This window comes from Euleptes europaea, chromosome 4, assembly GCF_029931775.1.
Source record: "Euleptes europaea isolate rEulEur1 chromosome 4, rEulEur1.hap1, whole genome shotgun sequence".
NCBI classification, from domain to species: domain Eukaryota; kingdom Metazoa; phylum Chordata; class Lepidosauria; order Squamata; family Sphaerodactylidae; genus Euleptes; species Euleptes europaea.
In genome coordinates this window covers 39585954-39612532 of record NC_079315.1, presented here as the reverse complement: position 1 = coordinate 39612532, position 26579 = coordinate 39585954, and the positions used below count along the sequence as shown (strand labels likewise).

The 26579-nt window shown below is 44.2% G+C and overlaps 1 protein-coding gene across 3 annotated transcripts in view; it reads right to left on the bottom strand.

Moving 5' to 3' along the window:
• TTC39B (tetratricopeptide repeat domain 39B) overlaps positions 1 to 26579 on the bottom strand; it is a 68599-nt gene that overhangs the window by 26753 nt on the left and 15267 nt on the right. Inside the window, exons 3-9 of one of the 3 annotated variants that reach the window (XM_056848625.1) lie at positions 23405 to 23536; positions 21829 to 21905; positions 18615 to 18682; positions 16021 to 16085; positions 4212 to 4289; positions 1234 to 1339; positions 472 to 537 (exon numbers count right to left, since the gene is read on the bottom strand). In XM_056848625.1, coding sequence (XP_056704603.1) covers positions 472 to 537; positions 1234 to 1339; positions 4212 to 4289; positions 16021 to 16085; positions 18615 to 18682; positions 21829 to 21905; positions 23405 to 23536 — 592 coding nt within the window. Of the gene's footprint in view, positions 1 to 471; positions 538 to 1233; positions 1340 to 4211; positions 4290 to 16020; positions 16086 to 18614; positions 18683 to 21828; positions 21906 to 23404; positions 23537 to 26579 lie in introns of those variants that run through there. The other 2 variants (XM_056848626.1, XM_056848627.1) reach the window with 2 other exon arrangements.

Below are 26579 nucleotides of genomic sequence, written 5' to 3'. Positions count from 1 at the left end.
GAAACAGATGCTAGTACAGATCTGTAGTGACCACACCAAGAAAAAACAATGTGTACAATGTAGTACAAAGAAAAAATGCAGTATGGAGAAACAGGGTTAACAGAGAGGTGTTTAGCGAGAAAAGAGAGTGTGTGCTATGGGAAAAAATATGGAGTTGAACAAGAATAAAGAAAATGGAATCATCAAGATAAGATTCTAATGCGCTATCTTTTCTCTGCTTAAGTTAGTGGCACAACCTTCTCTTGGATAAATAAAAGTATAAAAGTAGCCCTCAAAGTGATTTAACTGGTGCTCCCTTGATTGGTTAGGGAAAAATGCTTGAGAACACAACCTGCTTTGTCAATAATGATATACTGAAAGGCAACAATAATGAATGCAGGGACTGAAGTAGCTTTAAAACAGATGATCAAGGCTTAAAAAATTAGTGCTTTGAACTCAAAGGACTAGTGATTATGTAAATAAATAATATACCCTATTGCCTGAAAACCCAATAAATTCTAGAAGCCGAAGTATTCTTCCTGGTAAAAGGGACAACATCTGTAACAAAGGAGAAACGAATTGCCCATCAATTTTTTTAGCCTTAAAAACTAAACACCAAAACAAAGGAAAATCCACACTGGATTTTTAAAACTCGAAAATACTTCCAGTATAACATTCATCATCATCATTTTATTTACTGCTCAAAGACCAACAGGTCACAAGCAAAAAGAAAAATAGTATATAAATTAACAACTAAATAACTAAAATAATATATAACATTTCATTTCATTTTTTTTATTTTTAACTATATCAGAATACAAGTTAAAAATTATTTCAAAAAGATAATACCATTTAATGCCATAGACAAGAATTCTGCAACCGCCACGGACACATTTGGATCAACATCTGTTAGCAACTTACCTACAAGCTCTTGCTTTGTATCAGAGCTCCATTTTTAATATACCTATAGATCCATTTCTGGCGGGCCACTTTATATTTCTTACAAATGATGAAAAAGTGCCAAATGGTATCTAGGTCCCCTGAGTTACAATCGCAAAATCGACTTGAGAAGGGGAGTATAACGTTCAGTATAACATTTAGATAACTAGTACTGAGTTCAGTTAAATTTAATACAATAAAGTTGTAAATTTCAATGGAAACATTTACTTTAAAAATGATAGCACCACAAACCATATTTTATGTTGCAAATGATGTATCATAGCTGGCTTATAGTTTGGAGTCAAAGACACATACCAAATTGAATGCTCCTATTCCTAGTTGCACACCCCCTTCAAACTGGTAGTAGGTTTCATTCGTGCCTTTGCTATCCTGCGTCATCTGTAGAACTTGATGACATTCTCTTTTGATTTGAAGAGAGAGAGAAAGTTTTCCAATTAAATGTAATGATGGGAAGCGCATGAATAAAATAGACAATAATGTACAAATTCTAAAATTTAACCTGCATCGTTATAAATTTAATGCAATTACTTCATTACTCATCAAGTAATACAATCTAGCCTGGCCTAACTGTAGTGTTTATTGTATTACATTCTTATTACAGTAAAAGCTTTGTTATCTGGCAGTTGGTTATTCAGAATGCTCAGTTAACCAGAAATGCCAAGAGGGCAAGCTCCCCCTTCCCCAGCCACCATACTCCATGTCTTCAGGCACACACACACACTTCATTTCTGCCTTTCCAGCCAGTCTGCTTGATGCCTCTGACCACTGACGTGCTTCAGACACATGGTGCTACCCATTAATGTCATCTTTGGGTACCTCCCTCCCACCCAGCCTATCTCAAGCCACTGGGAGCTGGCTCTGCTGGAGGGTTCCTGGACAGCTGGCCCACTTCTCTGGCTGCTGCATTAGATGGCTAAGGTGGAAAGGTCCCCCAGACATGGGGGCTGTCACAATGTAGTTGCAATGGGTGGGGGTTGTATGCTACAAATTCCTCTGGGTAGGGGCAAGGGACAGCAGTAAGCTGAATATCCAGTACATTTGATTAACCAGCAACCCCCATGACTGCAGGGTAACAAAAGATTTTACTGTTTTTATCCAGTATAGCAACATCAATTTGCATGGCATCTTGATGAAATTACATCTCATCAACACCCCCTCAGTAACCTGTGTAAAAGTCATAACATTGGGAGGGGAGAATTAAATTTTGATGGTCACAGACTTTTAGTATAATGTAGTTGTAAAACTATTTTAACAAGTGGCTCCTCCAGCTCAGTCTCAATTAGGATTCATTCCATCTTTAATGCAGCACTTTTACTTCAACAATCTTCTTTCAAACTTCAAGGAGCAGAAGCCAAGGATTAAAGGAAGAATGCGTCTCCCCATTTCCCAGGTGACAAAAAGGGGAGAAAGGTTCAAAGTCCCATGAGAATGCAAACCTCTGCAACCCTGACAAGCAGAGACCCAGGGGAAAGCATGCACATGTGCTGCAACATGAACAACAAAGCAACAGAAGCCCCATTAAAACTAGCTGAAAAAATTAAAAACTATAAACAAAATTTAAAGACTATAAACATAAAATCTTCAGCAAGCAAAACAGAAATTTTAATGGTTTTCTATTGCAGTGAAGTGATTAACTCTTCTGTGTAATGGGGGAAGGGAATAAAAAGCCATTTAAAGTCAGTCCTTTGTGTGCCAAAACATTTTTAAATGGGTTCTGGCACACAAACAATTAATTCTGAAGTGGTTTCTATATAATACAGATTGCACACGAGCACTCACAGCACCATGGAAACAACAAAAATTAGAAACTCTTTCAAAATCAGTCTTTTGTATGGGAAAAGCTCAAAACTTGTTTTGTTTCTCTTTTGCAACACACAGTCATGGTCTTCCTGAATTATGTGGTCACAGAGGTGCACAGCTATGAAACCTTTTAGACAATATTTTTCCCAGAGTCTGTGGTTTACTAAGACACCTGGAAACAATTTAATACAACAAAAACTGTTAAGTTCTCAGACTGTTCAATGGATCTCACAAAGACTGGGTTTGATACAAACAGCAGTCTGATAGGACCAAGATTTGATAGTACACTACTATAATTTCACCATAATGTTAGTTTTAATTGGTTCAAATTCAGCTGAAAATCCAGCAAAGGGCAGAAAATACTGGAATATTAATAGCTACCTAGGAAAAGGTCCTTCCTGAGTTGTGGTAGAATGCCAATGGAATTTTATTTATTCATTTAGGAATTTTATCATATTTCTCCAAAAATGTACTCAAAGTGGTTTACAAGAAGATCTAGTAGAGTATTAAAAAAAATGCAGCATATTTTTAAAGTACAGTTTTTTTGAAAGGTTAGCAGAGAACTCACCAAAAAAGCAAAGGTTCAAGCAGCAGAACTAAATTGCCTAGTTGCAATTAAAAGCAGCATAGAACCGAATAAAAGCAACTCCAGTCATGCTACAATATATTAAAAGCAGTATAAATTTTCTAAAAGATCCTGAATCAGCCCTGAACCACAAAAGGAATTTCAGAAAAGAGAAGTTTTATGATTTCACCAGATGGCCAACAATGAAGGGGACAGATGTACAGTATCTCTGTGGAGGGGGAGTTCCGCAGCTTGGTAACCACATGTGAAAAAGACTTGTCATGAGCACCCTCCAGCCTCCCCTCTGACAAGGTAGCCTTCTGCACACAGAACATGCCTGGATAATATTAACACCTAGGCAGGTTCATATCAGTGAAGTTAGTTCTTCAGGTACTTTAGATCTAAAGTGTGTACGGCTTTAAAAGATAGAGACTACCAACACTCTAAAATTTAAGCCATGAAATAAAAGCTTGAGCCATGAGATAAAAGTTATATTACAATTGATTGTAATTTGTATAGATGCTGGTCTTTGACTGTAACAATAAAGACTGAATAGACAAAGATGGCCCAGTGCTTGAAGGATAATAGGATTGAATTAGCTGAGCAGTATAAAGAAAGTAAGACTTGAGCATGAGAATCTGAGGGCACAGGAACTGCTAGTTCTCCTGATCTTATACACACCAGTCAGTCACAATAGGGCATGGCAAACCTAAGAGCTGAGGAAAGTCCACACAGGAAACTAGAGCTGCAAACACAAAGAAAAATTTGAGGCCCAGAGAAAGGTACATAAGCCCCACAAGCAGCATATCCAAAGAAGAGTGAAGAAGACTGCAGGAGAAGGTACACCAACATGCCTTAGAGCCTCAGAGTTTACTGACAGAGCTAAAAAAAGCTAAATACATCACACCTTTTTTCTCTGCGGTCTTCCTTTGTACCTTGGAGAGAAGCAGCTCCAAAACATCCACGCTGCAGCAACGAGCAAGCCCTGAAATCCAGATAAGTAATGATCTAAATGCCTTTGATTCTACAAGCCCTGAGGATGAATGTCAGAGGTAGAAACTGCTAGAAAGAGTGAGATCAGTTGCCTTAAAATTTTGTTGTAGTGTGGTTGGTCCTGCTGAGGACTGGGGCCAAGGAAAGTAGGAATTGTCAAGAGAATGATGCCGGGCAAGCGAAGATAAAGGATATCAGTCCCTTCCTAATCACATAAGTATCAGTGAATTCCCCGAGCAATTCTGTACAACTCTGAGCATTCCCATCTGGAATGGGGCAAGGGAAAAATCTGAGCCTTGTATACTTCAGCATTTTTCTGTGTGTGTAGGGGAAGATGTTTTCGTGGGAGTTCTTCAACAGTTTGGTGAAGAACCCGATAAATTTTAGAAACATGCATGCTCATACACCTATATTTTGCTCTGATGCTGATGATGAGTTGACACCAGTTCTTTAAATGTTACTGATATAGTTAGTGGGATCAAGAGGGAAAATCTTCTAAAGTGACTAATCCAAGGAGAAATCCTATTGTCCATCCCACTGAATGCATAAACCCTAATGATCTTTATACTTGTGGGGGTTAAACTGAGGCCCAGATTTCTAGTGGCACAAATCAAACACTGCAAGCTGAAGGTTTTAAACAAGAAAGTGAACCTTGTACAATTGCAAAGCTTGCAGTTAACTCACATAAACAACTCTGTTTCTCATGTACCTGTTCATGAGAAGCTATATAACCCTGATGGAGAAGACAGTTTTAAAAAAGGAATAATCTAGGGAACTGATTCTGGACCTGACCTGATTTTGGAAAACGATGTGACTGAAGTAAATGGAGGAACAGATCTGCTATACAAAAATCCTAAACAGAAAGGGACAAACTAGCTTCCTAAGTTCCATTCTGAACTAAAAACTGCTAAGTAACTACTGTATTTTCATCCACAATTGCAGAAGGTTTGGGGAGAGGCCATGGCTCCAGAGTATCTGCTTTGGATGCAGAAGGTCTCAGGTTCAGATTCTGGCATCTTTAGTTCAAAGAAGGATCAGGTAATAGATTATGTGAAAGATCTCTACCTTGGACCCTGGAGAGCCACTGCCAGAGTAGACAATATTGACCTTGATAGGCTAGTGGTCTGACTCTGTATAAGGCAGCTTCATGTGTTCACAGTGAAGTTAAATATGGAGTATTTTTCTACAAGCTCTATCTTGCTTTACAGATGTTATAGCAACATTTGTTGTGTTTGTCAACAGTCTTCTTAGGTCTATTTCTTCTTTCCCATCCCCTGGACAACAAGAGGTTTTTAGCAGGAGGATAATCCAAGACAACTGCATGCTGAACTTTATATCTTTACTCTGTTCTAGATTAGAAAAAAAAATTTCCTTCCCCCCCCCATCACAAACAAACTTTTTGTGGAGATTACACATTCCTCCTGTAAAAGGTGTGTGTGTATGGGGGGAGGGAATATTGTGGTGAAATGGCATCTTACCCCACAGGAAACCTGCAGAAATGTTGGTAGCTGCATGGGAAAAGTCAAAAGGTCCTTCTAGAATTTTAGTTAAAATATTTATACCCTACCTTATATCTCCATACTTAAGGCAGCTAACAAGGCAATAAATTGCAACCACATCAAAATAACAGCCCATATGTAAGATAAAAACAACACACAAAAACAATGCACGTGTCATGCAATCAGTGGAATCCAGAGGAGAGACCAAAACTTCTGGAGGATCCCAGCAGGTAGAGGGGAAGGGTCTCAATAGGAATGGATCCCTTAAGAAGAAACATCATGGAGGACTATAGGATAGAACATGGAAACTAAATATGGTTTACATTTTGAGCCATGAAATGAGGGAACAATTACATTCTGGTAATATCATGTTTAGCTATCCACTGATTTGTTGCCATCATTATGGATGTTAGATTCAAGGACATTCAGATGACTTTATTTTCTGCTTGTTATCTATTGCTCAGAATGTTGTAACTAGTATTTTGTTTGTTCAAAATTTTCTGTTCTTTTTGTAAGTCAATATGGTTAAGTAAAAACTAAATTTTATCCTTCTTAACACTTTGTGGTCTTTTCTGCAATTCTACATAAAAACCTCCCTTGGTCTACACTATCCAGGGAATTAAGGGAAACTCTGAATCCCCACTCGTGCCATAGAAGCTCACTGGGTGACCTTGGGCCAGTCACATTCTCTCAGCCTAAATTATTTCACAAGATTGTTGTGAGGATAAAATGGAGGGGAGGAGAATTATGTGAGCTGCCTTGAGACCCCATTGGGGAGAAAGGTGGAGTACAAATGAAGGAAATAAATAAGACTTCCAAGAAAAGCCAGTCTCCCAAGATTTTGCTTCATGTTTACTGTAAATAGTCATAAAAAGTTAGGAGAACTGTGGAGGGGTGAAAGTAATTGATAGGACTAAAGCTGAGTGTAAGGGCAGAGAGACAAGAGGCAAGGAAATTGAGGTCTTTAATGGTAATTGAGGTCTTTAATGGTCTGTGCTGGGTAAAGAAGCAAACAGGAAGCAAGGATTAAAGAGGAATGTTGAAAGAAGTAGATGATTTTGGCAACAGAATTCAGGATTAAAATGACAGAGAAGAGGTATCACAATAGATGGTTAGAGAGGAAACTTTTGCAATAGTCAAGACAGGAAAGGACCAGAATATGAACAATATTTTTGCTGTTGGTATAGATAATAAGATACACATTTTTGTAGTGTTGTATGGGAAGAAGTGAAAAAAACCAAGGCTTCATGCCTGATCCAGGATAATAGTGTTGTCAGTGGATAAGAAAGTATACAAGTAGGGGAAGCCTTGAAAGAAGAGAAAATTATCTGGGTGTCATTAGTGTACAGGCGGTAATAGAACTCATGGGATTTGATGAGGTCATCTAGGGACAGAACACAGAGCAAGTCAGAATAGCAGAAGACCACACATAGACCTCTGAGAGACGCCAATGCAGCTGGGAATGAAAAGGAAGAATTTCCCCTGTGAAAACATTAAAGGAGAGAAGAGGCAGGTGGGACAAGTAACAGCTAAAGCAGTGGCATGGAGTCTGAGGACATGAATTTAGCAGAAGATCAATAGACTCAAAGGCAACAAAAGTTGAGGATAAACAAATAGGGACATATGGATTTGGTATTGAGACTGTCAGTGATTTGGTAAAGGTCAGTTTCAGTGGAGGACAGTAGCCAGATTGTAAAAGGTTAAGCAGGAGTTGGAGGAAAGAAACCAAAACAGCGGCAGTAAGTGCATACTCCAGGAGTTTGGAGGCAAAAAGCAGAAGAGAAATTAGATGGTATTTGGGAGGCAGAATGGGTCTCAAGGGAAATATTTTTGACAATGGAAGGCTTCTTGTATTTCTGAATGCAGCATGAGCAGGAAGAAAGGAATAGGCAGATTCTGTGCTTTAGAGATATGAAAATGGTAGGGATTTAGAAACTAGGACCTGGGAGAGGATAAAGGGAGTAGTTAAATAAGGATAAAACAAAATTGCACTTACCTGTAACTGTTGTTCATCTAGTAGTCTTCTGTGCAGGCACACATTAGGACTGCGCATGCGCAGGCCAGCCATGGATAGAGATTTACTAGCTTCTAGAAAGATCGAAACTGGGAGCGTCCCCCTCCCCTTTGCTCATGTAACCTTCCCACCCAAAGTCATATGACGATGGGGGAGGGAGCGCTCCTCCCTCCATTTCTCCTACCTGCCGCCACGGAAACCATCTCCAGAGGTTTTGAGGAGAAGGTCCCACAGCAGGGAAGGAGGGAGGGATGTGTGCCTGAACAGAAGACCACTAGATGAACAACAGCTACAGGTAAGGGCAACTTTGTTTTCATCTGTGTGGCTTCTGTGCAGCCCCACATTGGGAGAGTAGCAAGCTCGCTTACCAGGAGGTGGGTGTGGGACAAGTCACCAAAACAATGACTGCAGAATGGCTCGTCCCATCGCTGCTTCCCTGGTGTCCACATTAACTGCGCAGTGCTTAATGAAAGTGGACGGAGTGGACCAGGTCGCGGCCTGACAGATGTCCTTGAGGTCCATTCTAGAACTGAAGGCAGTGGAAACAGCATAAGCCTGAGTGGAGTGTGCTTTGATCATAGGTGGACATTTGACGTGGGCATTCTCGTAGGCCAATCTAACAGCCGAGGAAATCCATCTGGACAAGGTCTGAGATGTTGCACACTGGCCCTTATGTTGACCACTAAAGCAAATAAATAAATTGTCATCCACCCTGAAGTCAGTTGTCCTTTTTAGATAAAACAAGAAGGCCCTGCTGACATCCAAGGAATGCAGGGCTCTGTCAGCATCCAACTTGACGTCTGGGAAAAAAACAGGGAGGATGATGACTTGGGACAGGTAAAATGGCGATACCACGTTCGAAAGGAAAATGAGGCTAAATTTAAGGACCACACGATCCGCGTGAAACTTAGTAAAAGGAGGGCGGTAACAGAGTGCAGCGGGGTTGATTACCCTCATGGCCGAAGTGATGGCCACTAGAAAGGATGTTTTGTATGACAAAAGGGACAAGTCACATGTGGCCATAGGTTCAAATGGGTGTTCCATCAACTGCGTTAACACCAAGGATAAACTCCACTGGGGAATAGGCGGAGACACAGGAGGGTAAAGGTTGGCTAGACCTTTCAAAAATTTCTTTGTGTGCAGGTGAGAAAACACCATACCTGAATCCAAATCAACATGAATAGCTGAAATAGCTGAAAAGTGAACTTTAATGGAAGAGTTCGAAAGTCCAACATCCTTGAGGGACAACAAATAATCAAAAATATTTGTCAGGGAACACTTATCAGGGATGAGCCCATGCAGTAAAACGTTTCCACTTTGAAGCATACAATTTTCTAGTGGAGGGCCTAAGAGAATGGAGGGGGATCTCCGTTACTCTGTCAGACCAGACGTTCAAACCTGTATCCTCCATGCTGCTAGACGCAGGTTGGGCAGGTTGCAAACGTTCCCCGTGAGCAGATCGTTGTTCGGGGGAAACAACACGTAGTTCCCCTTGGCCAGAGTCATGAGAGCCGCGAACCAGGACCTCCTGGCCCAAATGGGGACTATTAGAATGCAGTTGGACCTGTCTGACTTTATCTTGGCTATGACCCTGCTCAAGAGGGGGAACGGGGGGAAGAGATAGAAGAGATCCCCCAACTATCACAGTTGGAACGCATCCCCCATCGAACTGGGGCCTATGGCCGCCCTGGAGCAAAAACTCTGGCAGACTGTGTTGTCGTGAGTCACAAAGAGATCAATGTGAGGGGTGCCCCACATGTCGAAAATCTGCTGAAGATAAGCCCGGTTCATGCGCCACTCGTGAACATTGTCCATACGATGACTGAGAGCGTCTGCCAAAACATTGCTTTTTCCGGCGATGTGAATTGCCGTGAGGGTGACGTGATGAGATATGGCCCACTCCCAGATCCTGACGGCCTCCATGCAAAGCGAAGTGGACCCTGTGCCGCCTTGCTTGTTTATATAATACTGGGCGGTCGTGCTGTCCATAGTGACTTGCACCAGGTGTCTCTCCACGGTCCCTGCAAAGGAACAGAGAGCAAGCCTGATAGCACGCAGTTCAAGCAAGTTTATATGCAAGGCAGACTCAGCACTCGACCAAACCCCTTGAGCCTGGAGGCTCCCCAACCCAACAAGGAGGCATTGGTAAAAAGATGAATTTGGGGCCTGTGTGTGCGAAATGGTACCCCCCCCCCCCAAGAAAGATTAGATTCCAATGACCACCAATTTAGGGACTTGATCACAGACCTGGGTATAGACAGTTTCTTATGCTGCAGGTTGATGTTGTGACTAAAAGTGCGCAAAAACCAATTTTGTAGCACACGCATATGCAAACGAGCGAAGGACACCACAGCAGTTGTAGAGGCCATCAGGCCTAACAGTTTCTGCACCTTAAGGGCTGTCTGATACCTATTACCAGAGAACAAATGCACCAATTTCTGGATGGATCTAATGCGTTGGACCGGAAGGTAGGCCCTGGCTCGAACTGAGTCCAGACGGGCACCAGTAAACTCAAGGGACCTTGTAAGGCACAATTGGGATTTGGAATAGTTTACTAACAGACCCAGGTTTTCGAGGGTGGATGTAACTATAGATACATGATCCAGGAGAGTCTCAAGGGAATTTGCCACCATGAGCCAATCATCAAGGTATGGGAAAATCACCTACCCCTTTAGGGCTAAGTAAGCAGTAAAGGAACATTAAGGGAGAATAAAGCAATTGCTGAGAAACTAAATGAATTCTTCTCATCTGTCTTCACTGTTGAAGATACAGGGCAGATTCCTTCTCCTGAACAGAGATTTTGGAGAGGGGAAAATGAGGAACTGAGGCAAATAGTGGTAACAAGGCAGGAAGTCCTAGAACGTCTAGACAAACTGCAAACTAACAAGTCACAGGGACTAAGATTCATCCTAGAGTTCTTCAAGAACTCAGATGGGAAATTGCTGAACCTCTAACAAATATATGTAATATGTCCCTTCGATCAGCCTCTGTACCAGAGGACTGGAGAATGGCCAATGAAACACCCATTTATACAAAAGGTTCCAGAGGGGACCCAGGAAATTACAGGGCAGTTAGCTTAAAGTCTGTTCCGGGTAAACTGGTGGAAAGCATTATTAAAGATAGAATTGTCAAGCATATAGATGGGCAAGGTCTGCTGGGCAAAACCCAACATGGCTTCTGTAAGGGTAGGTCCTGTCTCACTAACCTATTAGAGTTTTTTGAAAGTGTCAGTAAGCATGTGGACAGGAATGAGCCTGTAGAAATTGTGTATTTCGATTTCCAAAAGGCTTTTGACAAAGTCCCCCATCAAAGGCTGCTAAGCAAACTTCATAATCACGGGATAAGAGGACAAGTCCTCTTATGGATTGAGAGCTGGCTAAAAAATAGGAAGCAGACAGTAGGAATGAATGGTCAGTTCTCACAATGGAGGGATGTGAGCAGTGGGGTGCCTCAGGGATCTGTGTTGGGACCGGTGCTTTTCAACCTGTTCATCAATGACCTGAAGTTGGGGTTGAACAGCGAAGTAGCCAGATTTGAAAATGACACCAAATTATTTAGGGTGGTTAAAATAAAATCAGACTGTGAAGTGCTCCAGAAGGATCTCTACAAACTGGGAGAATGGGCATTAAAATGGCAAATGAGATTCAATGTGAGCAAGTGTAAAATGATGTATATTGAGGCAAAAAAAATCCCAACTTCACATATACACTGATGGGATCTGTGCTGGCAGTGACAGACCAAGAAAGGGATCTTGGGGTGGTAGTGGATAGCTCGATGAAGATGTCAACCCAGTGTGTGGCTGCTGTAAAAAAGGCAAATTCCATGCTGGCCATAATTAGATGAGGAATAGAGAATAAAACTGCTGATATCATACTGCCCTTGTACAAATCTATGGTGAGACCACACTTGGAATACTGTGTACAGTTCTGGTCACCACATCTAAAAAAGGATATTACAGAGCTTGAGAAGGTGCAGAAAAGAGCAACCAAAATGATTAGGGGACTAGAGCAACTGCCCTATGAGGAGCAGTTAAAACGCTTAGGGCTGCTTAGCTTGGAAAGAAGGAACAGCCAAGGGGGCGGGGAGAGCGGCCGCGGCCAGGGAAGGAGGCCTGAGGGGGAAAAGATCCGCCCAGGGCCAGGCGAGCCCCAGGGAGGCGGAAGAGTGAGGATGGGGCAAAGACGAGGCCCCTGCACTCTTGGGAAACTCTCCAGCCAAGGAGAGATAGGGGGTAAGGGAGGAACCTTTATAGCCTCAGGTTGAGGTGCGGGTAGGTGGGGCTACCCAAAGGGGGGAGGATATAAAACAGAGGGGATGGAGGCCAATCAGGCTGGCTGGCTGTCTACTGACCCCGGTATTGACTGGGAGTTACCGAGCTGGCCAGCTCAGGGGAGTAAAGTTCTTCATCCTCCTCTGAGTGGTCTGAGGCCAAGGAGATCCTCTCTGCCAAAACCCCGACAACCCCAACATGCACCCAAGCGAGGGAGACCCCTCTTGAGGGGGCAGCCCTACGGTCGGGGGCGCGACAGGTTTAGATCCTCAGGTAAGCCACTAGAGATTCTATCCCATAAGGAGTACTGGTAGTGTGCCATGACCGCCAGAAAACTGGAGATTCTCAAAGCAATGGCACTAGAGGTGTAACCTTACAGCCCAGGGAATCTAGCTTGCGGCCCCCTCTGTCTTGGGGTGAGGAATGTGAGCCCGACCTATACTTCCCAAGTAGTGCCTCAACCACCATAGAAATTGGAGGGGGATGGTGGTAGAGAAATTCTTCCCTTTCACGTCTAATCTTCTACAAATTCTCAACCTTTTTAGTTGAGGAGGCAACAGACACTGGTTTAAACCCAATTAGCATTGGCAATATCTAGGATACTCTAAATCATAGGGAGGGCCACAGGGCCCGCGTCTGGTGAATGGAGAATGTCCATAATAGTGTCCACAGGGCCAGAGTCATCCACCCTATAATCAATGTTCAAAGCCCTTGCCTTGCAGATGAGCTGCTTGGCATACAGCTTAACATCTCCTGTGGGGGAGATAGGTTTCGTATCCCCCACCACATCGTTGGGAGACGGTTGAGAGGTCTGTGACTCGACGTGGAGTCCTGCAGTACACTACCATCAGAGACAGTGACTGGTGAAAGGGAAAGTGCCAGTAGTGTGGCACCGGCTCGACCCCGATGGCGTTTGGCAGCTGAAGAGGACAAAGGGTATTGCCTGGAGCTGTCCCAGCATCGAGGACTGTCCCGGCGCCGAGGACTATGAGGAGAGTGTTGATGCCAATGACAGGAACAGGGTGATCGACTACAACGAGAGCATCGGTAATGCTTGCGCCAAGATTGGGCAGAAGATGAACGACTCTTTGGTGTCTGGATGTGGAGCCTTTGCCGTCGTCCAAGGAATATGAAGAATAACTCCTCAACGAGCGATATCTCCTCCTCGGTGAGCGGTGGCGAGGATGATAGCGTTGATCCAGGGAGTTGCGGTGGTGCCTCTCTTGGCGCCGAGAGGAGGAGCGGTCTCTGCTGTCAATGTGCTGGTCTCGGTGTTGAGAAGAAGACTGTTCTTCACAATCTGCGCCCCATTCCCGGAGCCGAAAGGATGAACGCCTTCAGCGATCGATGATTGGTGAATTGTGCTCACACCGCTCTCAGCACCGAGATGATGAACGCCGCTCAAGGTCGATGATTGGAGAACTTCCTGACGGTGAGGGCTGTTCAATGGTGGAATGCACTGCCTCGGAGGGTGGTGGAGTCCCCGTCTTTGGAGGTCTTTAAGCAGAGGCTGGATGGCCATCTGTCGGGAGTGCTTTGATTGTGGGATCCTGCATGGTGGGAGGAGGGTTGGGGTCACTGGGGAAGTGGGGGGGGGGAGTAGTTGTTAATTTCCTGCATTGGGCAGGGGGTTGCACTAGATGACCCTGGTGGTCCCTTTCAACTCTATGATTCTGTGATTCTATTCTATGAACCCCGGGGCGATGCAGGTGGACGATCATCAGGAGCAAGTGTGCCAGGGGAGTCAGGCCAATGAGGCGACTCTCTGCGCTGTACCTAGGTAACCTCCGGATGTGAGGAACCAGAACGCTGAGGCCCTCCGTAGCAAGATGTTGGCATCGAGGGATGATGTCCTGGTAAAGATCCAGGAGAATTCTCCAAAGGTATGTTCAGCTGGGCTTGCACTTCTCAACTTCTCTGCGTAGAGAAGCCAAGATCTTATGTGGAGGTGAATCTTCCAAAACTATCAGTGACGGTGTAGTCTGCTGCTGTGTATTATCCCGTTGCGAGGGGGACTCTCAATGCGGAGAGCGGCGCCAGGGCGACTTGGATGGAGATTGATGCCAAGCTGGCTCTCCCGACGCTGAAGGCGTCAACTTCAAGGATTTGGAAGTAGAAGCAGTAGACTTTGAAGATTTTGTATTAGAAGATTTATGAAGTTTGGATGTACCTTTAGACTTGTCCGGAGCAGTCTGGCGGGATTTTTTCTCCATTGGAATGGAAAAGGATCGCGCCGCTTCGGATTAAGACTCCCCCACGAGCCCAGGAGGATCAGGGACCAAAACTACGGAGAGTGGGCGTTTAGAAGGCCCAGTAGAAGTGTCCGGCCTGAGGGATTCCTCATATAAATGGGCCTTGAGCTGCGAGGAACGGACTTGCAGTGCCTTTGTTGTAAGTTTGGCACAAGTTTTACACGAAGAGGGAATATGCCCCTCCCTAAGGCACAGGAGGCAGTCAGAATGACCGTCGTTCTTAGCCATTTTTGTACCGCAAGTGCGGCAGTTCTTAAATAAAGGGACTTTTTCATCCTTCTTGGTCTCAAATTTTAGCAGCTGAGGCAAATCGAAGAGCTGAGGGGAAGCACGTTTTCTTACTGTGGCAGCAGAAAGAGAACAGGAGGGTGGAGAGCTCCCTCCCCCTTCGTCATGTGACCGTTTGGGCGGGAAGGCTACATGAGCGAAGGGGAGGGGGAGCACTCCCAGTTTCGATCATTCTAGAAGCTAGTAAATCTCTATCCGTGGCTGGCCTGTGCATGCACAGTCCCAATGTGGGACTGCACAGAAGCCATGCAGATGAACATCTGGATCAGTTTACGGATAGAGAGAGCAAGAGAAAAGATAAATGTGCTGACAGGAATTACTGTAGAGGGCCTTAGTAAAGTCATCATACCTAATGTTTGGATCTTATAATGCCGTTCTTTTCATTCTTGGAATGGCTTTAATATTTGTACAAGAAGGCTGATTTTTGCTTATTTCCCCACTCCTGCTGCAGATACCCAGTCCCCCCCCCTCCCGCATACATTGTTCCCTCAGGTCCACCAACCCAAGAACCATGGGGGGGGGGCTGCCGTGAGAGGGGCAGTGGAGAAATTTCCTTCCTGTAGCGCAACTCTGCTTGTGCTGCTTAGCATCCAAGCAATGTACCTCCCATTTCATATATATAAGCAGTGCTATTCATATGTGGTAAGTTACTGTTGATTTGGAAGCTGCTTGACCAATGTGCAACTATAAGTCTATTCAAAAGCCTATGCCAGCAAGAATAACCTTAGCCTCTGGAGTCCTCATGAGCACTCAGCTGCCTACTCCTAACTACCTCTCCAGGCTCTGATATAGGAGCCAAACCTGCTGAAGTTCACTATAACCATAAAGCTAACAGGCTAGTGACTATCCGGTGACACTGACAGTCCATAGGCTGTGAACATAAAATACCTATGTCTTGCAAGGAGAAACTGGGGTTCTCAAAATTGATTTCACCAAAGAAAAAGGATGCCATTGCCAGAAGAAGAGCGATTAAATTTCCTTTTGAGGCCAACTAGTATAGGTTTGCCTAATTTGTAACACTGCAGGAGCTTGTGCAAAAGGGAGGAGCAAGATGCCTTCCCTGGCCTTCCCTGATCAGACCCAACTGCTTTTCATCCTTCATTTATCTGTCTATCTTTCACTGAAAGCTGTCTAAAATACTAAGCTATTATCTTTTTCGCTCCCTTCAAAGAATCACTTCTCCCATTCTTCAAAGACAGAACTTAAGGCAGCACATATAGGGCTCCTTAGAAGTTTCCCATCCAGGCACTATCTGGCCTAGACATGCAAAGGTGCTGCATCATGCATCTTTCAACCACACCCTGGGACAGAAACATTCGGCATCAATTTTTTGCTATCTCAGCAAACACAGGAAATCAGTTTGCTGCAACATACATAGTACACATATTTTGGGGACTTACTTGTATATTTGGTAACTTGTTCTAATTTTGAGGCCACCCTTTATGAAGTTGATCATATTTTCATCCTAAGAAAAATGGATTTGAAAAAATATCAAGCAAAGCTATATGGTTGCAAAGAGCATACTAAAACACAATTGTGCAAGAGAAGTGTCAACACTGAATAGAGTTTGAAAAATAAAATGTATATTCTTATAAATGAAATATTAGAATGCGTAAGCTACTCATAATCAAGGAGACATCTTTTTCAAAGGTAAAATTGACAGAAAAAGCACTTATATATCAAGCTACGTTGAAATACAAGATATACCACTATTGTCTACCATCAGAAGAACACTTCCACTGGAATAAGACACCAATGAGACAGGAGGGGGAAGCGGAAAAATCCCATTTCATGAGCTCAACACCACTTGCAGTTCTTGTTGGATACTGGCCATTGTGTCCAATTATGTTCATGTTTTAATACAATTAAACAATAAACAATTTAATACAATAAAGGAATGGAATGCTAAACAATGACATCTGTACTCATACTAGTTAATGGTTTATTGAGGATAGGCTTAAATGTACCAGCTCAAGATAAGAGCGAAGGTATAATTAAAGTCAATGTACTAGCCCAGATCCCAGTCACCTGTTCAATCAAACCAATACTGGCACTTGTCTCACTTTTCAGTTGCTGCCAAGTTTTAGGATTCAGAGCATCATGCCCAAATTTCGAGTTAGTCTGTTCAGCCAGTTTTGGTACACAGATACATAAAAGGACATTGGCAAGTGACAACAGGTGGCATTGCCATCAAGTGATGCTTTACCTACTCTTCACGTTGGGCTATTTATTCTTTATTTCTGCCCTCTATTTCTGCTATAGTTAGCCCTGCACATGTGTCCCCTCCTACAAGCTAATCTTTGGAGCCTTAATACTTATTCACACTTTCAAATTCCTCTACATGACTACATAGAGATGAACAACTACAAGAGAAAAGGCGAGCATTAACTGGGTTTTATATACAGTGAGCCAAAAGCAGTTTGAACAACCATAGCTGCACTTTTCCCCACTTGCCACAATAATACAGACAGCTGCCAAGTCCCACTCATACAGCCTAAATCACATTACTGTTTTCATATGTTCCAATATGTGATCATATGGAGGAATCTGAAAGTAAGGTTTGCCCAAAAGGTCTTCTCAAATGCGGTTTATAATTGTTATTATGGTAAAGAACAGCAGTGACTTTAATCTACAGGGTGTAATGCGACCCTTTCTATACAGGGAGAGGTAAATGGCTACAGTTTAAAGCCAAGAGACCTACTTTATTTAATGATCTCAAATAAAAGAAATGGATGGCAAAATTTGCAGGGACAAATGTATTAAAAACTCCAAAATCTAGAGCAAGAACCCAAGTGTACTTCAACATCACTACATAGTTTGGCAACATAATGGCAAACATAATGGTTCTTGTAGGTTATCCGGGCTGTGTAACCGTGGTCTTGGAATTTTCTTTCCTGACGTTTCGCCAGCAACTGTGGCAGGCATCTTCAGAGTAGTAACACTGAAGGACAGTGTCTCTCACTGTCCTTCAGTGTTACTCCTCTGAAGATGCCTGCCACAGTTGCTGGCGAAACGTCAGGAAAAAAAATTCCAAGACCACGGTTACACAGCCCGGATAACCTACAAGAACCAATGAACTCTGACCGTGAAAGCCTTCGACAATATTTCACACATTGGTATTTGCAAAACAATGTACTTTTATCAGGAATTCTCTTCCTCATAATTATGAACATAATACTTCCTGCTTTTGAAGGTCTAACTTTAATGTTAGTGGTAAACATGATAAGGTCAAAAGAGCAAGTTATATAAAAACAGAATGCCAGATCATATTCTATTACAATGTACTGGCACACTTTTCTCTGCCATCATTGCTGCTTCTGCTTATGGGGAAAAAGAGAACATGCACATGCATCCTGGATTATTATTATTTTTAAAAAACACAGGTATTACTTTGTATAAGCGTCAAGACATGGGGAAACAGAGTTTTCCCCTGCCTTGTCAATTTCCCTGAGGAGTGAGATAATGAAGGAAAATGGTGCTTGGCAGGCTAGAAGGGCAGCTGTGCGACTATATCAGAAATTGGTCACAGGGACCAGCATCTGGGATAGGCATGTAGGGTGGACAGGGTACAGCAACATTTTAAAATGTGAAAAACATACCTTGTGAATGGTGGTAATGTACTATAATTGAGCAGGGCATATACTCAAATAATAAAAAGCAGTTTTAAATACATGAATAGAGACAGAGAAGAGCAAGAAATCATGCTCTTGGCTGTGAACTGTGCAGTCTTCCCTAACATATATTGAGCACTTTAAACAAGAATCATCACTGATACAGCAGCATTTGAAGCCCAACTTCAGCAGTATATCCATCCACACAAACATACATATATACATCATTATGTCTCGATACATTTTATAGTAGGGGAAAAGTTACATCTTAATTAAGAAAATATCATAATTTTATTTTAACAAAATAAATTGTAGGCTATAGTGTATTAGTGTATTCCAACCACATATGCACTTACATTACTGAAGTGTGAACACTACGTTACCTGTACAAATGTCAGTGCTGCTTTCTGTAGTAAACACTCAGCATAACAGATTTCTGCGTGCATTTCCTCTGTTAAAGAAAAAAATCATCTGATGTAACCATTACTATATTTAAAGTAAAAATGAATGGTATTAAATAGTTATTCCCAGACCCCCCAAAAATGTATCTAACCCTTTTATCTGACTTACATTTTTATCTTACTCCATCGTTTACATTAATTATGTTGATGGTCCATTATTGTTGTGTGTTTTGCCATCAAGTCACAACTGACTTATGGAGACCCCATAGGGTTTTCAAGGCAAGAATCATTCAGAGGTGGTTTGACATTGCCTGCATCTGCATCACACCCCTGGTATTCCTTGGTATTCCATCCAATGCTTGCTTGCCAGGGTCGAGGCTGAGAGTGTGTGACTATGACCTCCAATTAATTACCAAGGTTCTTCATATACATTATTACAGTAAAATGTAAAATAACTCAGTAAATTCTCATCTGAGTTACTGTAATGTGGAAATGTACAGATCTTGCTGGGGGTATTTTCAACCTGGCCAGGCCAGACCTCGGTGGTGGCTCATGTCGTAATCACAACCCCAGGTAAGGTGTCCCGGGGCCAACTAGAGGCCCGTGCCCCGGAAGCAATGGGAAATCGTAGCACGAGAAGTGGAGGATATGCTGCGCCTAGGAGTGATAGAACCCTCCAGGAGTGCATGGAGGAGCCCGGTGGTCCTTGTCCCGAAACAGGACGGGACACTATGCTTTTGCGTGGATTACCGGGAAGTGAATCGCCTGGAACAAATAAATGCTTTCCCGATGCCCCGATCGGAGATCTTGATCAATCAACTGGGTACGGCCCGCTAGCTATTGGCTCTCGACTTAACAAAAGGGTATTGGCAGGTACCCATGGTAGAGGAGGATAAAGAGAAGACAGCCTTTGCCACGCCCCAGGGGCGTTTCCAATTTTGGATAATGCCCTTTGGGCTACATGGGCCACCTTTCAGTGCCTGGTCGACCAGGTCTTGCCCATTGTCAGGCATTCGCCACGACATACATTGACGATATTATTATTTTCAGCCAGAATTGGCAGTTGCACCTAAAGCACTTAAGAGCTGTTCTCTCAGCCCTGTCAGGCGCAGGTCTGAAAGTCAACCCAAAAAAGAGCCAACTGGGGTTCCAGGAATTGAAAAACCTAGGCTTCCTGATTGGAAAGGGCCAATTGAGACCATTACCAGATGGGGTGGTGACCTTGGAACAAAGCCCTGTGCCCTCTACCAAGAGACAGCTATGGTGATTTTTGGGATTCGTGGGCTATTACAGCCGCTTTATCCCCCATTTTGCAACAATTCCCAGCCCACTGTTGGATTGTTTGAAGAAAGATTCGCCTAATCCTATACAGTGGACTCTGCAGCGTACCCAGGCATTTCAGCAGCTGCGGAGGGCGCTCTTGCGGAACCCCATACTGCAAAATCCAGACTTTGATAAGCCCTTCGTAGTCTTTACAGATGCCTCCGACACGGGGCTGGGTGCCATGTTGGCTCAGTAGGTCGAGGGTCAAGAGCAGCCAATACTGTTCCTCAGTAGGAAGCTACAACCAGCCGAAACCCGTTACGCCACAGTAGAGAAAGAGGCCTTGGCCATCAAATGGGCCGTCGGTGACCTGCAGTTTTATCTCACTAACAATCCATTTACGTTAGTAACGGACCATGCCCCTTTGGTCTGGATGGTACGCATGAAAGCCCACAATGCCCAAGTCTTATGCTGGTATTTATCCCTCTTCCCCTTCAGCTTCATTATATGCCACCGATGGGGGAGACAGCACAGCAACACAGACTACTTATCCCGGCTCTTCGAGGATGACGACAGCAAGCTAGGGGGGGGATGTGTTCGGGGCTGGATGAAGCAGCCTTCCCTCCAGGAGCTGTCAACACAGCAGCCCCAGACTTGGGGGAAGGAGCTGGGCAGCGCGCCGAGGGTTGCCTTCCCAGCCCGGCCTCCAGGGCTCAAGATGGGTGGGCCCCGGCCCTCAGAGGTCAGGCAGAAGGCGAAGACAGCTTGAGAGGGGAGACCAGGATGTCAGGATGGAGCAAAGCCTCTCAAGAGGCCCCCTCCACACTGACGCAACACCTCCAAAGGGAAAGAAGAGGCCAGGGCGAGGCAGGTCCCATGGCAACCACTTACCTGGGGGAAGGGAGAAGACTTCAGGGCACCCCCACACTCCCTCCCTTCCCTGCCTCGTCCATGGGGAGATTGCTGCTCCCCCCTCCTCGCAGCCGGCAGTCTCACCAAAACACAGGCAGCCGGCCGAGGAGGAGAGCCTGCAGAAAGCTGACACCTGGGAGATGAGGCTCCAAGCGGCAGGAAAGGGAGGAAAGAGAGAGAATGCAGAGAAGTTACGGATGAGTAATCACACAGTGAAAGGAAGGGCAAGGCCGCAGCCCTGCGGGAGGAGGGAGATTAAGGGGGAAGAGCCAACACCTGGGTGAGGGGGGTAGAGTTGAGGGAGAGCCAGGGAATTTGAGCTGGCGAAGGGATAAAAGGGGGAGATTGCAGCCGAGGAGGAGGGTGGACGATTGCCTGGAGACAGAGACAGAGACACACACACAGAGAGAGAGAGAGAGAGAGAGAGAGAGAGAGACAGAGACAGAGACAGAGACAGAGAGACAGAGAGAGAGAGAGAGAGAGACAGAGAGAGAGAGAGAGAGAGAGAGAGCGAGAGAGCGTAAGAGGCAAAAGTCCAAGGGCAGAGTGAGATGCTGGGAGTTTCTCTGAGTGCCGCTGCCATTCTGAGACTGTCCCAGACCCTGAGGGAGGCACGCCAGGATGGAAGCCTCAGGGAGGAACCCTGAGGGCCAAGCCCCGGTGCACAGAGTATCATAGAAAGTAGTTCTGGAGCCAACAGAATTATTAAAGAGCAATAGTCAAATACATCAGCTGCTAGACTACTGCATAATTTAATAATACACTGAAAGACCTCCGGAGGAAACAAAAATAAATCCAAAGATGGCGTTTTCCATTATGTTTTTCCCCCTTCCCTGATGGAACTCAGGGTAGCATACATGGTATTCCTTAGAGATATCACAGCCAGACACTAAATTAGCAAAGAATGAACGATGCTACTTTAATCTCAATATTTAGAGCAAATGAGATACTATATCATGTGATCAAAACAATCTAAGAATATGCATTACAGAAATGACAGCTCATCCTGTGGTTTTCTTACCTTCACTCAGCTGATCTACAGATTGTTTTGAAACTAAACTGGACAATGATTCCACCACTGTGTTTCTTTTCCTGAATCTACGTTAATATGAATGAGAAAGACAATCAGTAAAAACCTTACTTTTATTCTTGAAACCCTTGCACACTTGCCAAGAGTTTAGAGGAGAAACAAGAGCAAAATTCAGTGCTGGATAAAATAGGCTGTTAATAATATAGAACAGTTGAGGGCAGGGACCTAAGCATGGTATTACCCAGCCAGCTTGTTGGAGAGAACTTGGAAAAATGGCAGAGGATGGTGCAAATTAGAGTGGCCAGGTCCTTCTTCGTAACCAGTGGGAGGTTTTTGAAGTGGAGCCTGAGGAAGGCAGGGTTTAGGAAGGGGAGGGACTTCAATGCCAAAGAGTCCAATTGCCAAAGCAGCCATTTTCTCCAGGGGAACTGATCTCTATCAGATGGGGATCAGCTGTAATAGAAGGAGATCTCCAGCTAGTACCTGCAGGTTGGTAACCCTAGTGCAAATTGGTAACTACTGCCACTAGCCATTAGCCTAGTAGTGAAGATGTTAACTCATCTTACCCAATCTAATCTGTGGAAGGGAGAAGAAAAGCTGCATGGAACTTCCTGCACTTGTGTGTGATGGCCTTCTATCCAGCTCAGAGGGAGGGTCAGCCAGCTGAGTCCAATTAAGTCTGGTTTAGAAAAAGAACCCCCTCCTACAGTAATCCTAAATTAGGAAAGAGGAGGAGGGCAGGGGCAGAAAGAAATGAGGGAGGGACTGTGGCTTAGTGGTAGAGCCTCTGCTTGACATGCAGAAGGTCCCAGGTTCAATCCCCGGCATCTCCAGTTAAAGGGACTAGGCAAGCCGGTGATGTGAAAGACCCCTGCCTGAGACCTTGGAGAGCTGCTGCCAGTCTGAGTAGACAATACTGACTTTGATGGACCAAGGGTCTGATTCAGAAGGCAGCTTCATGCATTCAATATAAATTTCAAACGCCAATTGCCAGGTCATAGAAGTTCTTTAAAGACTTGCTCTGAACTTAAAGACAGGACTGGTTTGGCGAAGTCAGAAAGCCCTTCCCACTGGTGAAATCAAGTCTTCTAAACTGTGAGAAGATGCTAACCCAGACATCAAAACTGCCCTCTGCCTTGGGATGTAGGGTGAAACAATAAGGCATATATATTAAGAGTCATTTGATTCTCCTTTAGTGCTGCCCAGCAGTTTTTAAATTAGAGTTTCTTCTCTACCAAATGGTGTGTATCCAAACCACAAAAATGTAGCCTCTCTTTACATTATATTTTTTATGAATAAAAAAGGTAAGGTAAAGGTCCCCTGTGCAAGCACCGGGTCATTCCTGATCCATGGGGGGACGTCACATCCCGGCGTTTTCTAAGCAGACTTTGTTTACGGGGTGGTTTCCCCAGTCATCTTCCCTTTACCCCCAGCAAGCTGGGTACTCATTTTACCGACCTTGGAAGGATGGAAGGCTGATACTCCTTGTTGAGCAGAAACACAAACATGAGAATACAGAACCCACTAATATTTAAATTTAATCAATGCACAATTCAGTGATGCTTACTTTTGGCAGGTTTGTAAAGCTTCTTTCATTGTAGCAATTCCCATTTGGATATCCTGCTGTTCAAAGGTCATAGCAGCTTGCATAACTAAAATAGTGCTATAACCTAGGGCATGGTACATACTGCCTTTTGACCTGTTTGGGGGGAAATTGACATTTCAGTTCAAGTGTCCATTTCCTAAAATTATGTGCCCTTTAGTAAAAAATTACAAGTTCTGCAAAGTAACGTTATACAGGTTGGCTATCCTTACCCGGACTGCTTGGGACCAGAAGTGGTCTGTATTGTGGATCTTTCCGTATTTTGGAATATTTTGGAATTTTTGCATATACATAATGGGATATCTTGGGGATGGGAGCCAAGTCTAAACATGAAATTCATTTATTATACACACACACACTTTACATATACATATACTTTATGTATATATATACATTTATGTTATATAATATATATTACATATACTTTATACACATAGCCTGAGAACAATTTTAAACAATATTTTAAATAATTTTGTGTACATTGAACCATCAATGGAGCTGCTGAGGGCCTGTGAGTAATGCCTGCATGCCGGCTCAAAATGTTTGGTTTTTGGATCAGTCCGGATAAAGGATACTCAACCTGTATGTATGTATGTGTATACACACACACACATATACATTTTTTTTCTTTTCACGTATAATGCATGCTGGTAGTCTCCTCGTTAGAAAAGCATCTCGCTGAAAATTTTTTTTCAAATCTACTTCTGAGTTCCTTCATCTCTCTGCCCATTCCTTGGACCTGGGTATTATTTTGGAACCCAGTCCTGGTTTGATATACACACTTTCTCACAGGTGTAAACTATGGGGGGGGGGGGCTGAGGGGATCAAGCTACCCCCCCCCGAACTTGGCCAGGGGAGCTGACCCGCCCCCTGGGCAACCAGTGCCCACATGAAAGGGTCTGTTACAATGGCAGCTGAAGCACAGTCCTGTCCTACCTTCCTGTTGTATCATGTTATAATTTCCATGATTCTTTGGGGCTTTGTTCTTGTTTGCTAGTATGTATTTGTGTGTATATTGAGAAAGGCACTGCTGACAATTTTAGCATCAGTAAGCTACCTTGCCTGTCAGGCCATTGTACTGTACAGTGGAGTACAGGCTCGTGTAAAGCATGAAAAGCCAAGAGCACTATATGTCCATTGTTTTGCACATGTTGTAAATAGGGCAAAAAAAAATTGGTAAATTTTGGGTTCGGGTTTACTGGGCTGAAACTGTTTAAACACTATCAGCGAAAAAGAACATAACTCTGAGACACTTTTGCCCCACTAGGTGGACTGTTAGAAAAGCTTCCTTACAGTCAGTGGATTCAAATTATAGGGTGTTGATTCAGTTCTTTGAGAATGTATCATAAGAAAAGAACATAAGAAAAGCCCTGCTGGATCAGACCAAGGTCCATCAAATCCAACAGTCTGCTCACACAGTGGCCAACCAGGTGCCTCTAGGAAGCCCACAAACAAGACAACTGCAGCAGCATTATCCTGCCTGTGTTCCACAGCATTTAATATAATAGGCATGCTCTTCTGATACTAGAGAGAATAGGTATACATTATGACTAGTATTCATTTTTACTAGTAGCCATGGATAGCCCTATCTTCCATCAACATGCCCTTCTTAAAACTTTCTTCTGAGCAGAGATTTTGGGGAGGTGAGAATGAGGAACTGGGGCAAATACTGGTAACAAGGCAGGAAGTCCTAGAACATCTAGGCAAACTAACAAGTCACAGGGACCAGACTGTATTCACCCTAGAGTTCTTCAAGAACTCAAATGGGAAATTGCTGAACTCCTAAAAGTAATACCGTATATACTCGCGTATAAGCCGAGTTTTTCAGCCCCAAAAAAGGGCTGAAAAAGCCGGCCTCAGCTTATACGCGGGTCAATACGGTAGAGGAGGGAGGGGGGAACTTACCGCCGCCGGCATCGCCGCCGGGCTCACACGGCTTCCCCCGGCCAGGAGCGCCCTGGGGGGGCCTCCTGCGGCCACTGGAGGCCCGCGCTGCCATCGCCGCCGGGCGCCCCCCTGCTCCTCCCGGCCGGCACCGGCCTGGGAGGGCCTCCTGCGGCCGCTGGAAGGCCGTGCCGCCACCCCCGCCGGGCGCGCAGAGCTCCCCCTGGCCAGGACTGGCCTGGGAGGGCCTTCTGTGGCTGCGGGCCGCCACCGCCGGGCCTGGAGCAAAGGTAAGCCTGCTGGGGGGGGGAGGGGTTATAAGCCGACCCTCGGCTTATACGCGGGTGCCTAATTTTTCCCCATTTTTGGGGAGAAATTAGGCACCTCGGCTTATAAGCGGGTCGGCTTATACACAGGTATATACGGTATGTAACTTGTCTTTTAGATCAGTCTCTGCACCAGAGGACAGGAGAATGGCCAATGTAACATTTATAAAAAAGGTTCCGGGGGGACCCAGGAAATTACAGGCTAGTTAGCTTAATGTCTATTTTAGGTACATCAATGGAAAGCATTATTAAAGATAAAATTGTCAAGCATATACAATGGCAAGGCCTACTGAGCAAAACCCAACATGGCTTCTGTAAAGGTAGATCCTGTCACACTAACCTTTTAGAATTTTTTGAAAGTGTCAGTAAGCATGTGGACAGGAATGAGCCTGTAGAAATTGTGTATTTCGATTTTCCAAAAGGCTTTTGACAAAGTTTGCTAAGCAAAGACTGTTAAACAAATTTCAGAGTCATGGGATAAGAGGACAAATCCTCTTATAGATTGAGAGCTGGTTGAAAAATAGGAAGCAGCGAGTAGGAATAAATGGTCAGTTCTCACAATGGAGGGATGTGAGCAATGGGGTCCCTCAGGGATCTGTGTTGGGACCGATGCTTTTCAACTTGTTCATCAATGACCTGGAGTTGGGGGTGAGGAGGTGGCCAAGTTTGCAGATGACACCAAATTATTTAGGGTGGTTAAAACAAAATTGGACTGTGAAGAGCTCCAAAAAGATCTCTACAAACTGGAAGAATGGGCATTAAAATGGCAAATGAGATTCATTGTAAGCAAGTGTAAAGCAATGCATATTGGGGCAAAAAAATCCCAATTTCACATATGTACTGATGGGATCTGAGCTGGGAGTGACAGACCAAGAAAGGGATCTTGGGGTGGTAGTGGGCAAAGGAAGTCCCTCCCTGTGATGTCACTG